The sequence below is a fragment of the Ceratotherium simum genome, chromosome 24, assembly GCF_057802395.1.
Source record: "Ceratotherium simum simum isolate JZ-2026a chromosome 24, ASM5780239v1, whole genome shotgun sequence".
NCBI classification, from domain to species: Eukaryota; Metazoa; Chordata; class Mammalia; order Perissodactyla; family Rhinocerotidae; genus Ceratotherium; species Ceratotherium simum.
The window spans coordinates 39574153-39587343 of record NC_141923.1 but is presented as its reverse complement, the minus strand read 5'-3'; the positions used below and the strand labels follow the sequence as shown (position 1 = coordinate 39587343).

The following is a 13191-nucleotide window of genomic DNA, read 5'->3' as shown; positions in this document are numbered from 1 at the left end:
TCAAGGAAATGGAATTCTCCCGACAGCCTCATGGACATTATACCCACCAATTTTAAAATGGCTCATTCTTTTATACTCATAAAACATGTCTGTAGGTTTCAGCATCTTCTATGGAAAAAAGGTTACAGTGAAATTACCTAGATAGCTGCAGATTTGAGGACCTCTGAGAATACAGATTTCTTATCAGTCTTTATAAACGGTACACTGGTGGTCCTCAGGACCACCTCCGGGTTGGATGATTGGCTAGAAGGACTCACAGGATTTAGCATATAGTCATATTCATGGCTTTGACTTACTACAGCGTAAAGATACAAAGCAAATTAGCAAAGGGAAAAGCATGCTCGAAGCCTCCAAGGGTCCTCTCCCTAATTTCTCCAGCAACGAGTTGTGACAACACTTGTGAAATGTTGCCACCAGGGATGCTCATCAGGGACTCAGTGCCCAGGGTTTTTATTGGAGGTTGGTCACATGGGTATCCTTTGCCTGGGATATACCAAATTCCAGACTCCTGGAAGGAAAGTAAATGTTTAGCATAAACCACATGCTTTGAATAAATAGTACAGGCACAGTGAGCCACTCTTATCAATTAGAGTGGTGGGAATCCTCTTGAAATTCTAGTTCCCAGATGCCAGCCTAGGGCCCACTTTATCAGCAGGTCTTTCAAAGTACAGCAGTCATGCCTGCTATGTTAATTCTTTTTACACAAATGGTAAACATCATGTATAACAACTAGGCAGAATGAGCAGAGGCATGACAATTACTTTAAAAGTCTGATTAGAATCCGTTAAAATGTCGATATCACCTGTGCTGGGTGTGCTGCTTGCCTTCCCAGACCCATACCCGAGGGCTGGTCCTCAGGTTAATACACACCATTTTGTCATTCCAGGAAATGGTATCTTAAATTGGTTAAGCAAATAAATACATAAATAAAGTCAGCAAGCGAGTCAACTTTCCTCTGTTTCCTCTCCCATGCCTTTTCTGAATATGTTTAAACTTATTGGAAGCTATGGAATTGTGTTCTTATTATTGAAAAAAAATACACCAACCAGTCCTTTTGTTCAGCTTAGTTCAGTTTCTGACTCTCGCACAGAGGCTCTTAATCTCCAACCGTCTGGTAAAGCCTGTGAGACAGGCCTCATTTCAGAAGAGTTGCTTTAAATGGACAAAATAAAATACAGAGTATTGCAAAGGAAACACATTATACTGAAATCCAGTTATCAAAATATTAAAAAATAATTCACAAGATAGTAATCTATCTGCTTTTTTATTAACAGAACATCATCTAGCAGCAGGTGTAATAACTACCATGATTATTAGCAGTGATGAGTGTAAACAACATTTCTGGATATCTTCAACAAATACAGCATGAAATGAAAATACCTATGATTTCTTTCAGTACTTCTAATAATACTGTCGTTTGTTACCAACCTTTATAATTAAAGGAGAAGCTAAATTTCACCTAGAAACTAAAGAAAACAAAGATGTAATAATTTTTCTCATCCAAATTTACAGGTCCCAGGTAAAATTTTCAGGCTTCTAGAATCACAAGAACAGGGGTTCATGAAATCATTTCATTCGGTTCACAAACTGTTGGACCAAGAGTAAGCAGACTTGTTTTGTTTGACCATAGTACTTAAAAAACAAAGCAAATTAGTTAACGTACTAACGTGATTTCACTTAATAATTCATACTGTTGGCTTCTCTGCGGGAAAAAAAATGCAAACCAAGCAACACTGGGCTGGCATGCCAGCAAGGCAACATGCAACCAGACTGAGCAGCAGTTGCCCCTTCTACATGTGACGTGAGCCCTCCAGTCTTCACAACCACGGAAGCCTTGCCTCACTCGTGTGTTATCTACCTGGCTCCTGTAGCCACTTTTTGTTTTGTCTATTTTTCGTTTTTTTGTGTATGTGTACCCACCTCTTGTATACTGTAATTTCCATTTCAGTGGAAATGGAAAATTTCTCTACTACTAGCTGGCAAGTAGTAGAGATTTGCTTTCTAATACGGGGGGAGAGTATTTTATTTGCATACCCACTGTCATCCCCATCTAACTTCCAGTCTCCTACTTTCAGCAATTGACACACTAAGGCCCATGCGAAGCCACCTGTTTTTGTAAATAAAGTCTTATTGAAGCACAACTATGCTCATTTATTTATATACTATCTTTGGCTGCTGCTATGGACTGAATTGTATCCCCCCAAAATTCATATGTGGAAGCCCTAATCCCCCAATGTGATGATATTGAAGAAAAGGTTTGGGGAGGTAATTAGGTTTAGGTAAGGTCAGGAGGGTGGGGTCCTCATGATGAGATTAGTGCCCTTATAAGAAGTGATACTAAAGAGATTGCTTCCTCTCTCTCTCTCTCCCCACGTGAGGACATAGCGAGAGCCATGGCTGTAGAGCCAACCAGTCTACAGCATTCTGTTATGACATCCCGAGCTGAGACAGCTGCTTTCATACTACAAAGCAAAGTTGAGTAGTTGAGACAGAGACTGTCCGGCCCTCAAATTCTAAAATATCTACTATCTGGTCCTTGACAGAAAAAGTTTGCCAACCGCTGCTCTAGTTGTTGGATGAAATTACCAGTTATAGTTCTAGAATTTTTATATAGAAGGGCTTAAGGATGGTTAGTGGGAGCTGCATTTGCATAACAAAGATCTTATTTTTCCTTAATGGAGATGGAGACAAGCAGTGAAAGCACTATCACAGTCCTCCCTATCGCAGCCGCGAGAAATGAACACTATACAAACCTCTCCACTGAGCCACCGCATGTGCTCCTGAGGCCGGAGCTGTAATCTATAACGGCTGAAAATTTGTGTTCCAAGTCTGCTCCCCTGACTCACTGGGAACGTGCCCTTAATTAATGGTTATAGGGCTATGAGCCATCAATAGCATACTAAAGACACAGTTTTCATTATAGGATCCACAACAAATGTGCACTGCAAGAATGCTCACAATAATAGCAATAAGAACAAAATATTTTTTTATTAATAGCTCAACGGGGAACGAAGTTAAAGTGACTGAGTGACTAAGAAGCTCCATAAACTGTTGCGAGTGTGTTTGTGGAATATTGTTGTGGGAAAAAAATGTCAGCTACTTTGACAAGCCAAAGCAACATGGTATAGTCTAAAGAATATGGGTTTTAGAATCAAAGATAGACTCACATCCAGTCTCTGACCATAACTTCTTTGGCAATGAGCTGTCCCACCCTCAGAACCTCAACCTCCTCATCAATGAAACGGAGATGATACTGCCTCATCTGTGGGTTGTCGACATTTAATAAGATCAATTATTATATGTAAAATATGTTGAAGTGCATGACTAATAAAATAGGCTTTCACAATCATAGTTATTCTCATGAATCATTGGAGAATATTTTCTCATAGTTTCTCTTCTTTATAAGAATACTTTTTTGTGAGAATAAAGTGACACTGATTGACAATACACCTGTCCCCACATTTTGCCAAGTTACTGAAACTGTCCATGAATTGCAGAAGGGCAGAATTATTAAAAGAAAAGAAAACAAACGGATACAGGTTATAGCCGGGAACAGGTTGGAAAGAGAAGAAGCCGTTTGCTGTCGCTCGCGCCCCGGCATCCGCAGAGGCAGGCGCACCACTGCCGGGTCCCATGAAAACAAGGGCACGAGTTTTCTGTCTGCAGCTTCTCTTCCTATCAGAGGCGGCCACGCTGGTACACGCACTCAGCTTTCATAACCAGTGTCTGTCGGGGTTTGTGTGTGTGTGTGTGTGTGTGAGAGAGAGAGAGAGATGTGCACGTGCTCAGACGTGTGGAAGAGAAAGAGGCAATAGAGCTTTGTGATGAATTCATTTTGAAGAACCAAAATTTATTCTCTCCTGGTGAGTTGTCTTAATTATCCCTCTTTGAGACCTTGCCTTGCAAATAAATCAGTTGGTTATTTGATAGTAATCCGTCTGGGCCTGAGTTTCCTCGTGTGTTTTGGAGGGAAAATAACTGCCCTTTCTTCACAGGAACATTACAAACATCAGAGGAGATACTGTGTAAACAACACACTTTGAGGAGGACAGTGCCAAATGTCTGTTCTGAGGACTGTTAACAACGATGGATAGGAGTTTCAGTAATCTTATAGTATGTGGGAAGATTCCAAAACTGGCAAAATTTGTAGTGGAGAAGACCTAATGAGATATAAGAGTTTCAAATATCTAACAGGCTGCCTTGCAGAAGAGGAATTTGTCATTGGAGAAGGCAGAGCATAGACCAAAGGAGACATATTTCTGCTTAATACTAAAAGCAACTCGAGCTCCCTAACAAATAAGCAAGAAAGGTCCATTTTTACTTCATATTTGGCACCCCTCTTCCACATTCATCACTGCCTTCACTTTCACTTACTTGAACAAATACATGTTTCACACATTAGTGTTTCACATCATGGTCACACTTGGCTGTAAGTGCCTGGAGCACAGGGGCTCTGTATTTAGTCTCGGTGATCTCCAGAGCTCTTTCCATTTTGTCTTGCAGGCTGTGGATGCTCGATAACTATTTGTTAACAAAAATATAAACTGAAAATGCTATTCAAATACAGATCAAATACTGTGACACAGCTGGTACAAATATGAATCCTACAGTCTTGTCCTCTCTTAGAACCCAGAGTAGAGAATTACATTGATTTGCTTATGTTCCTTTCCATGTTGCTACAGTATAGATATTAATTTGTGTCTTCGCTTGATTTTTTTCGTCCATGTTAACTTCAAGGAAGGTTCAATTTAAGGGGGTAGTGGAAGGGAAGACTTGCTATTTCAAAACACTTCATCGTAGACAGGCAATCATTTTAGATGAAATTCCTTAAGTGCAGTTATCCAAACATCTATTTCATTCTTGGCAATAAAAGAGACCTAAGCAATGTCCAATGACCTATAAATCAGAGCTAGGAGATTTCTTTATGCAAATTAAATTTGTGTCACAGTCGTCAATAAAAAAGAAAATGGCAATGAAGATTAAATTTGCAGCAGCGTGCAAAGTAAAGGATTCCTATACCTATTTGTAGGATATGTCAATGTGGCTAATTATTTTTTGAGATAGTGTGCTTTGAAAGAATTAATAAGCTCTATGAATTGATTATTAAATGAGGAGGGTTTAAAGAGAGTCAGGAATATAAAATAGCAACCAGTTTGATTAACCATACCAGCTTAAAAAAATTCCACATAATAAAGTAAGAGACACTAATGTTAATTTTATGGCAGTATTATAAACCCCAAGAGCTAACTAACTATATTATAGTACAGTTTGTTTGTTTCTCCTCAAGTCTGTTTTTCATTTTGCATTTAAATGATAAAGATTCAAATCTTTACCCATGTACTCAAGGGTTTTTCCCCCCTTAAAAAGTAAGCAAAATATAAAGGAAGGGAAAGAAAATTATGTTGCTTTACATGGATGGGAACATACTGCTGCAAAATGAAATAACTTTTGCACTCCTCAGCTAATAGAGTATAACATATTAACCCTCTAGGTACTAATAAGGGGAAGTGGATCCAGACAACATACCCGTTTCCTTAGATTGCAAGTAAGAGTGAGATTCCTTGAGAATGAGTTTGCAAATGCCGTGTAAAAGTCCAGAACTTTGAGCAAGGCTTCTCGCTTGATGATGTGGAGGTCACAGTATGTCAGTGCTCGGACGTTGGCACAAGCGTGAGCAAGGGTGGTTTCCTTCCAGAAGATGTCTCCAAATACATCACCTTTCCCTGGAAAAGAGGACAAGATATGTATTCAAGTATCTGCACTAGTTCTTATCCTAATCATTATTTTTATTCAGTTTCATATATGGTACTGATCTTCTGGCATAATTTAGAGCCTGAGTGTATAACGGTGTCTATATACATACAACAATGTAGAACGCTTTCCTATAATATGTAAAGTAACATCACCTTGAATGCAGTTTTTGATGGAAATCTGGAGTAGTATGAATAAATGAACTCCAACAGAGAAGCCAAAAACCTCAAAAACTATTTTAACAAATAGTCTTATGAACTTTTACCACCTTAACGTTTCCCATTCTGACTAGAAGGAGCAAAGGTGACTTAGTTTCATTCTTTCTTCTGCTCCTTCTGGTAGAGGTGACAGTAAAATACAATATACAAGGATCTACTGTTAGAGCCTTTATAAATCTGGAACTGATTCAACATATATTGAACATACATTATTCAGCAACTAAGTGTTGTGCTCCAGGCAGACTGAAACTTGCCACAACTTATTCTCCAAGGATGCCCTTCCCTCCCCACCGAGCCAAACCTTACGCAGGGCCACAGGGCCCAGCCTGAGAGCTCCTACAATTACAGAGCCTAAGGAGCTGAGTTGGGTAAAACACGGAGACCCAGATTTGTTATGCCATAAACAGTTCCATAAAGAGTGCTTTACTGCAGTCAAATGTGGATGTCTTCTTAAAATTCTAGAAATCACACAGAAATCGACAATGCACTTCAGAGCACCATCCACTGGTGACCTGAACTCAACAGTTCACCATTCCAAATCCAGAGTATTTAGTTGGCCACACAAGGTGGGGATGAGGAGGAGTTAGAGATTAAGTGCCAAACAGCAGTTCCATAAGAGCCCTCTGCTTCTGAAGTGTCTGTAACTGCGTTCTTTGCTCTTCTATAGGAAAGAGAAAGTTTTAAAGTGGAAAAGACAGGAATACATTCAAGTGGGAAAAATCTTCCTAGAGGCACTCTGCCAAAGACTTATTCTTTCTGCACTCTAATCACAGAGATGGGCAAATATCTGCTCTCATCAAGATTAAAGTCAGAACTGACAGGAAAAGAGGAAGAAGAAGAAAGACATCTTATAACACTTCAGGCCAGCTTTATTACCATAGAGAAAAGATGATGTATAACCAGAGAAATGAGAGAGGTTGAGTGAGTGAGATTACAGATGGTTTGGAAATCCTTAGAGAACCTGGAGACACTCTGGGATAGAAAGAGAAAATATGCCTATTACTGGAGAGGTGGTTAAAACCACCAAGTGATCATATGATCAGCATAAAATAACCATAATGAATATTTAATTAATCTTGCGCAATCTCACTTGTTTCCGGACCCTCCAAAAATTCCTTTTAGTTAGTGACACTGACAAACAACTCAACTAACTGTCTAATAGCAACGTATTTGTCCAAGGAAGGATAATTAGAGACCTGGGACCCAAATAAGGTGTCTGGGGTTATACAGCATTGTAATAACCTAAGGGAGACTTCAGCTATAGAAATTTAAAAGATAAACCCTACCTCCACTTACACAGATGAATTTCAGAAATCTGTAAACGGCATTCTCTTTAAACATATAATTCCAACTATAGGTATTTATTCTAATTGGTTTATCAGAAGTACCAAATTTACTTATAAAAATGTTCACTTAAGTCATATTTACAATAGCCAAAAAAGGCAGAAACAAGATAAATGTGAGTGAATGAATAAATAAATAATGGAATATTATGCAGCAACGTAAGATCATAAACTGAAGAAAAGTGACAGAGAAATGTTCACATTATATAAAATAAAAGTAGAAAGTTAAATCATACATATAGTATGATATCATTTTACGCACCCTATCCTCCCCTGAAATACACATATGTGCACACAAAGCAAATGCATCAGAATGGTAGGTTCTCTCTGCATTATGGGATAATGGATGGGTTTTATTTTGTCTTATAATTTACATGTATTAATTTTTAAGTGGAAGAGATCAACAACTGTTATATTATCATAGTCCCTGGTGCTATGAAAATAACAGGGCTTTTAAAAGGCTGCTTTGATCTACCCCTTGTTCCTTTTCCTCTAACGTCATTGTTACTTTTTCTATAGTGGGGTTTTTCCTTGCAGAGTTAGAAAAAGGATTACACTTCTTTCCGATTCATTTCGATGACCCTTCCTCAAATTATCACTTATAATACAACCTCTGACCCATTTGTAAGTGCTCATTACTTTTCAACTATTGGATTTTCATGTATAGTAACTACAATAATAATCAACGCCCTTGACTCAGTAATTTCACTTCTGAGAATCAATCAAAAGATTTAGAACTGGGGCCCAGCCCCATGACATAGCGGTTAAGTGCTCGCGCTCTGCTGCTGGCAGTCCGGGTTCGGATCCCAGGCATGCACCGATGCACTGCTTGTCAAGCCATGCTGTGGCGGTGCCCCATAAAAAGTGGAGGAAGATGGGCACAGATGTTAGCCCAGGGCAAGTCTTCCTCAGCAAAAAGAAGAGGATTGGTGTGGATCTTAGCTCAGGGCTGATCTTCCTCACAAAAAAAAAAAAAAATTAAAAATAAAAACATTTAGAACCAACACATGTAATCTTCACTGTAGTGTTATTAATCACAACCCGAGACTGGCAAAAATAAATAAATAAAATGTCCAACAGCAACAGAAATCAATCTATCTATATATCAAGTATCAATTCATATAGAATTAAACCTAGTTTTTGAAATAACATGCAAGAAGTGCTTACCTTATAATATTAAATGAAAAAATCAAGATACAAAGAATAATACGATTATGGTTACAGCTATAATAAAGTACATAAAAATAAAACTGAAACTCCAAGACTAAAAGAATTGTCAATTAAAAGTCTACTTTTCTTATTTTCTTAAAGAAAAATAATCTTGATAGAACCAAAGTATATTGTATTTTATTATTCTGTGTTATCCTATATAGTATATTATGTTCTTATTAATTTTTCAATTGATAATAAATTGTTCTAAAAACAAAAAGGGATACAAGAATATAAGAAAATGCATTTAAATAATTACATCAATTGGCTGCAAGTGATGTGTTTATTGTTTTTCTTCTTTCTACTTTGCATTTTCCAAATTTTTCTCTAATGAATATGCCTAACTTTTATTAAAAAAATAGCAAAAAAAAGTCTATAGATGTCTTTCCTTACACTTTTTAATAAAACTGAATTAATAAAATATGTATATAGATTGACAGAATAGTAAATAAATAGTCATTGATTGATCAGTGCATCATCAATAGGTAAAAGATACTCAATATATAAATGAATTTCCCCTTGTCATTATAGACCATTTTTAATTGTGGAGGCATCCAAATTTCTATTATATATTTTATTTTACCTAACTGATAAAATTAAAATTCTTCCCACATTTTTATGAAAAATTTTAAATTTAAATTATTTATATTTTTAGTACCACGGAAAAGTTAAAAGCCTATGATGTGGAAAGAACAGCATTAAAGTAGAATATAAACTCATGAGGGCAGGAAATTTTCTCTGTTTTGTCCACTCCCATTAACCCCAATGTCTAGAACAGTTAGACAGTTCAACAAATATTTATTGAAAAAACATACATGAATGACAAAAAGTGAGAAGGAGAGAAAGGAACAGAGGAACAAATTGGTGAGATCTCAAATGTGAGATTAGAGTTAGAACTGAAGCTCAGCCACTAATGGTGTGACCTAGGTCAAGTTACCTGAATCATCATCTGTTCCTTTGACCCTAAAGGAAGCAGGATGAACAAAAACTAATGTTTAAGGTTTCTCTGCATCTATAATTCTATATAGCAAGTCAACTAAAAATCAACAAATTATATTTTCAAGATAATATTTCTCTGTGTCTCATTGTCAAAAAAAACCAAAGGACTTTAAAATCTAGGGCCTCAACTCCAAATCCCCTTACAAGGCTGAAAAGTAATAGAAAAGTTAACTGACTCAACCAAAGTAAAACTTCTCCCTTGCTCCTCCCCCTAAAAAAGTTTAGAGAAGCAAAGCAAAATTAACAAATGCGGATAATTTTGCTCCCAACATCAGAACTCACAGTACATAATAAACAATACTAATTGTTTTCTAACATAGAATTTCCATCAAGATACAAGTGAATATTAATCTAATCAACCATTTCAAAATGTGTTTACTTTATCCAGTCTTCTATATCATCTAATAGTCACTCAATTCACAACAAACTCTCAGAGCACTTCTGGGAAGATGGTTATCTTGTAAATCAATTAATTGTCAACCACAGTAGAGCTAGCTAATGTCCTTCTTCAAGGAATATTATGCACATTTACCTTGAGTAATCTGCAGAAATCACAGGTTGTGGAAATATGGGATTATGCATGGACTATCCAATAGAGAAGCGTCCTTTTTTTCATCACAAAAATTTTGCACACTTTCAGGGCTGGGAACTCCTGTTCATCTTCATGACTATAGAATATTTGCTGCTAGTTTTTAGGTCAGCTCCTACTGGGTGCAAGTAGTCTTAGCTGTAGACATTTTAGAGCTTGAGAAGACTAACCTTCCCCCAAAGCCCTAAAATTAGTAGAAAATCTCACACTCAACATGAAAGTTGTTGTTTGGTCTATTTATATTTTCTCAGTTCTTTGCATCAAGTCTTATGAAGTGTTGCACTTCTAAACCACAGGAAACAGGATTGTAAAATAGAAGTAAATGTTAAAGATTCATAGAGTGGGAAACTGGAAAATTTAAAGACATAACAGCAACTAAGAGTTACAACATAACTAACTAAAGGAGTAATACAGACCACGGTATGCTTGGGGACTGTGGTCCCCTGAGGTGCTAGTTTCATAGCCAGAGTTTTTCTGTTTTAAATGTGAAACACATTATTTGGTGAGTTCACGACATGGATATAATAAATGCATAAAAATTATCTCAGTATTCATCAGTGAGTATAGCTATCTAATACAGCCAATGAATCCCTAAAAAGATGGCATTTGAAGTTTACTTAGCTAGTTTCCTGTGAGTGTGTTGGGGTGTAGTGATGGCCCTTTTTGATGATTCTTCTATAGAATGGACTTAATCCACATATTCACTTTTATTTATTAGTTAGCCCTTCATTATAACTGACGATTGCAGTTGGCTCATAAGCTTTATTATGAACACATATGCACAGAAATATTCCTGAGTTTTAAAATTACATGATTTTAAATGGACTTTGACTATTTACCAACAGCAAGTGTCATACAGTAATACTTTAAAGGAAAAGAACAGAAAGAACAAGACGATGAGTATTAAAATTAAGAAATTATATAGGTGTATTAGAATAGAATCTTTTAAAACATCTAGAATTGATGTCTGCCAGTCTTCAGTGACTAACGTCCAAAGTCATTCTGCTGAAAAATTATAATGGATACAAACTTGAAGACACTTTTAGAGAAGCAAATAATTCTTATCTACTAAAAAAAATCATTTATTTAGCTTATAGATTTTTATTTACACACACAAAGAATGAGCCAAATAGCTATTGTTAAGTAGATGTAAAATAATAGAGAGTATCCTGAAATCCGTAAGGGACAATAGTAGCTACCCTTAAGGAGGTAGAAGATATAGTAATAAGCAGGTTGATAATCCTGAGTTTGGCATTATTAGTGTTAGGAAAAAATTGCATATATATAGAAACCCAAATATGTGCTCAAATTATGAAAGTTAGTAGCATATTATAAAAAAGAAATCCAAGAAAAAGACTAAATTGAAAAGCAGTTACAACATGAAATTTTATTTTCTTTTTCTAAAAAAGCATTTACAGTTGAAATCTAAAATCATGTTCATATTATAACTGAGACTTATAACTTTCAATCTGTAAATGGAGAGAAATTATAGTGACTTATTCACTCCATTTAATTAATGTATCCAGCATCCTAAGCCTAACCCTAATGCTAACCTTCAGCTGGAAATGTGTTTTGTGCTGTGGAGGGTTAGAGATACGCAAGAAATCGAAATCCTGCTCTCAAGAGTCCTTAATTTTGTAAGTAAGAGAGATGTGCAAAAAAAATTATAAAATAGGAAAAAATCAAAGTGCTATAGGATCAAGATAAGCAAAGCACACAAGAAAAAAAATTGTTTTGAATTTAGGGCGATTTAGGAAAGACCTCATAAAGAAAGTACTGTTGGAGTTTAATTATAGCTGAGCCTTCAAGAGAAGAGCAGTAATTTGTGTCACAGAGTCATATGAGCATGATCTGCCCAGTGAATGATGAGCAGCGTTCGCCGGATACACTGGAAACCTAAGGGACCAGAGAGAGGGCCAAGTCTAGAGGGGAAAAAATAAGACCCAAAGAGGAGAACTTTGAACGCCATGCAACAGAGTCTGCTTAATCCTATTTTAAAGAGGGAACCTCTAAAAGTGTTTGGAGTAAAGAGAGTCATGACCTGTCCAGTGCTTTACTAGCAGAACTAACGACAGTGTGAAGAGGGACAAAAGAAGTACTGTTGGAAGACTATTTACATCACTGTGAAACTGTTATATGAGATTTCATAGATTACAAATATGTGATTCCACCTTGCCTCATGTCACCTCATCAGAAGTTAGGGCAGGGACAATAAGAGTAAAGAGAAGAGAGGGATACAACAGATATGATGGTAGAAAACAAAAGCTCTCTGATCTACCTACTGATTTGAGTGGAGTAGAGGTGGTGACATATTTAAGATACTCTAGGAAAGAAATGTGAACCAAGGATTTCATACCAAGCAAAACTAATTTTCAAGGATAAAGGGCACAAACTATATCACCAACATAAAAGAACTCAGGGACTCAGGGAATATTGTTTCCACGGACCTTTCCTAAGGAAATTATTCGTGAATATGCTTAAGACAACCAAAATACCCAGAGAGACTTGACATAAACTCTAGTGTAGCACTAACTATATAGTAACTTATAGAACTAAGATTAAACTAAGGTTAAAAGGGAGGGAGCATAGTGCGTACTGGCTATATGCTCTGAAAATGAAGAGACAGCACAACTACTAAAACTAATGGCAGGTGGAGGAGAATGGGACAAGCATATGCAAAAATCTCTTTACATATTTTCAGTAATCATGTGGTGATGGAATTAGTATTGTTATTCTGAGGTTGTTATATTTGTAATGTGACATAAAGCAATTGAGCAATTATGCAATATTTTAATTCTATCTAAGAAAGTGGATAAATAAAGCCCTATTTTACTAAATTTTGGTTAAATATATCTGTATGAACTCATGAGAAATTTTACTTGTGTATATATATGTGTGTATACATACACAAACATATACACAAAAGTATACACACACATTTATCTTCCCCTAATTTTATCTATTAAAAAGGCCAAGAAACAATCACCAACCCAGTAGCAATGAGCATCTCTAGGACCAAGATTGTGATCTTGAAATACTATATTTCCCAAAAACAAATTTGAGCTTGTTGGAGAAATGGCTA

The 13191-nt window shown here is 36.4% G+C and overlaps 1 protein-coding gene across 3 annotated transcripts in view; it reads right to left on the bottom strand.

The window, feature by feature from the left end:
- The window catches only part of KCNH5 (potassium voltage-gated channel subfamily H member 5), a 324653-nt gene that overhangs the window by 58837 nt on the left and 252625 nt on the right, over nucleotides 1–13191 (bottom strand). For all 3 annotated transcript variants that reach the window (XM_004426224.2, XM_087448404.1, XM_087448402.1), the window contains one exon: nucleotides 5527–5723. In XM_004426224.2, coding sequence (XP_004426281.1) covers nucleotides 5527–5723 — 197 coding nt within the window. The remainder of the gene's footprint in view (nucleotides 1–5526; nucleotides 5724–13191) is intronic.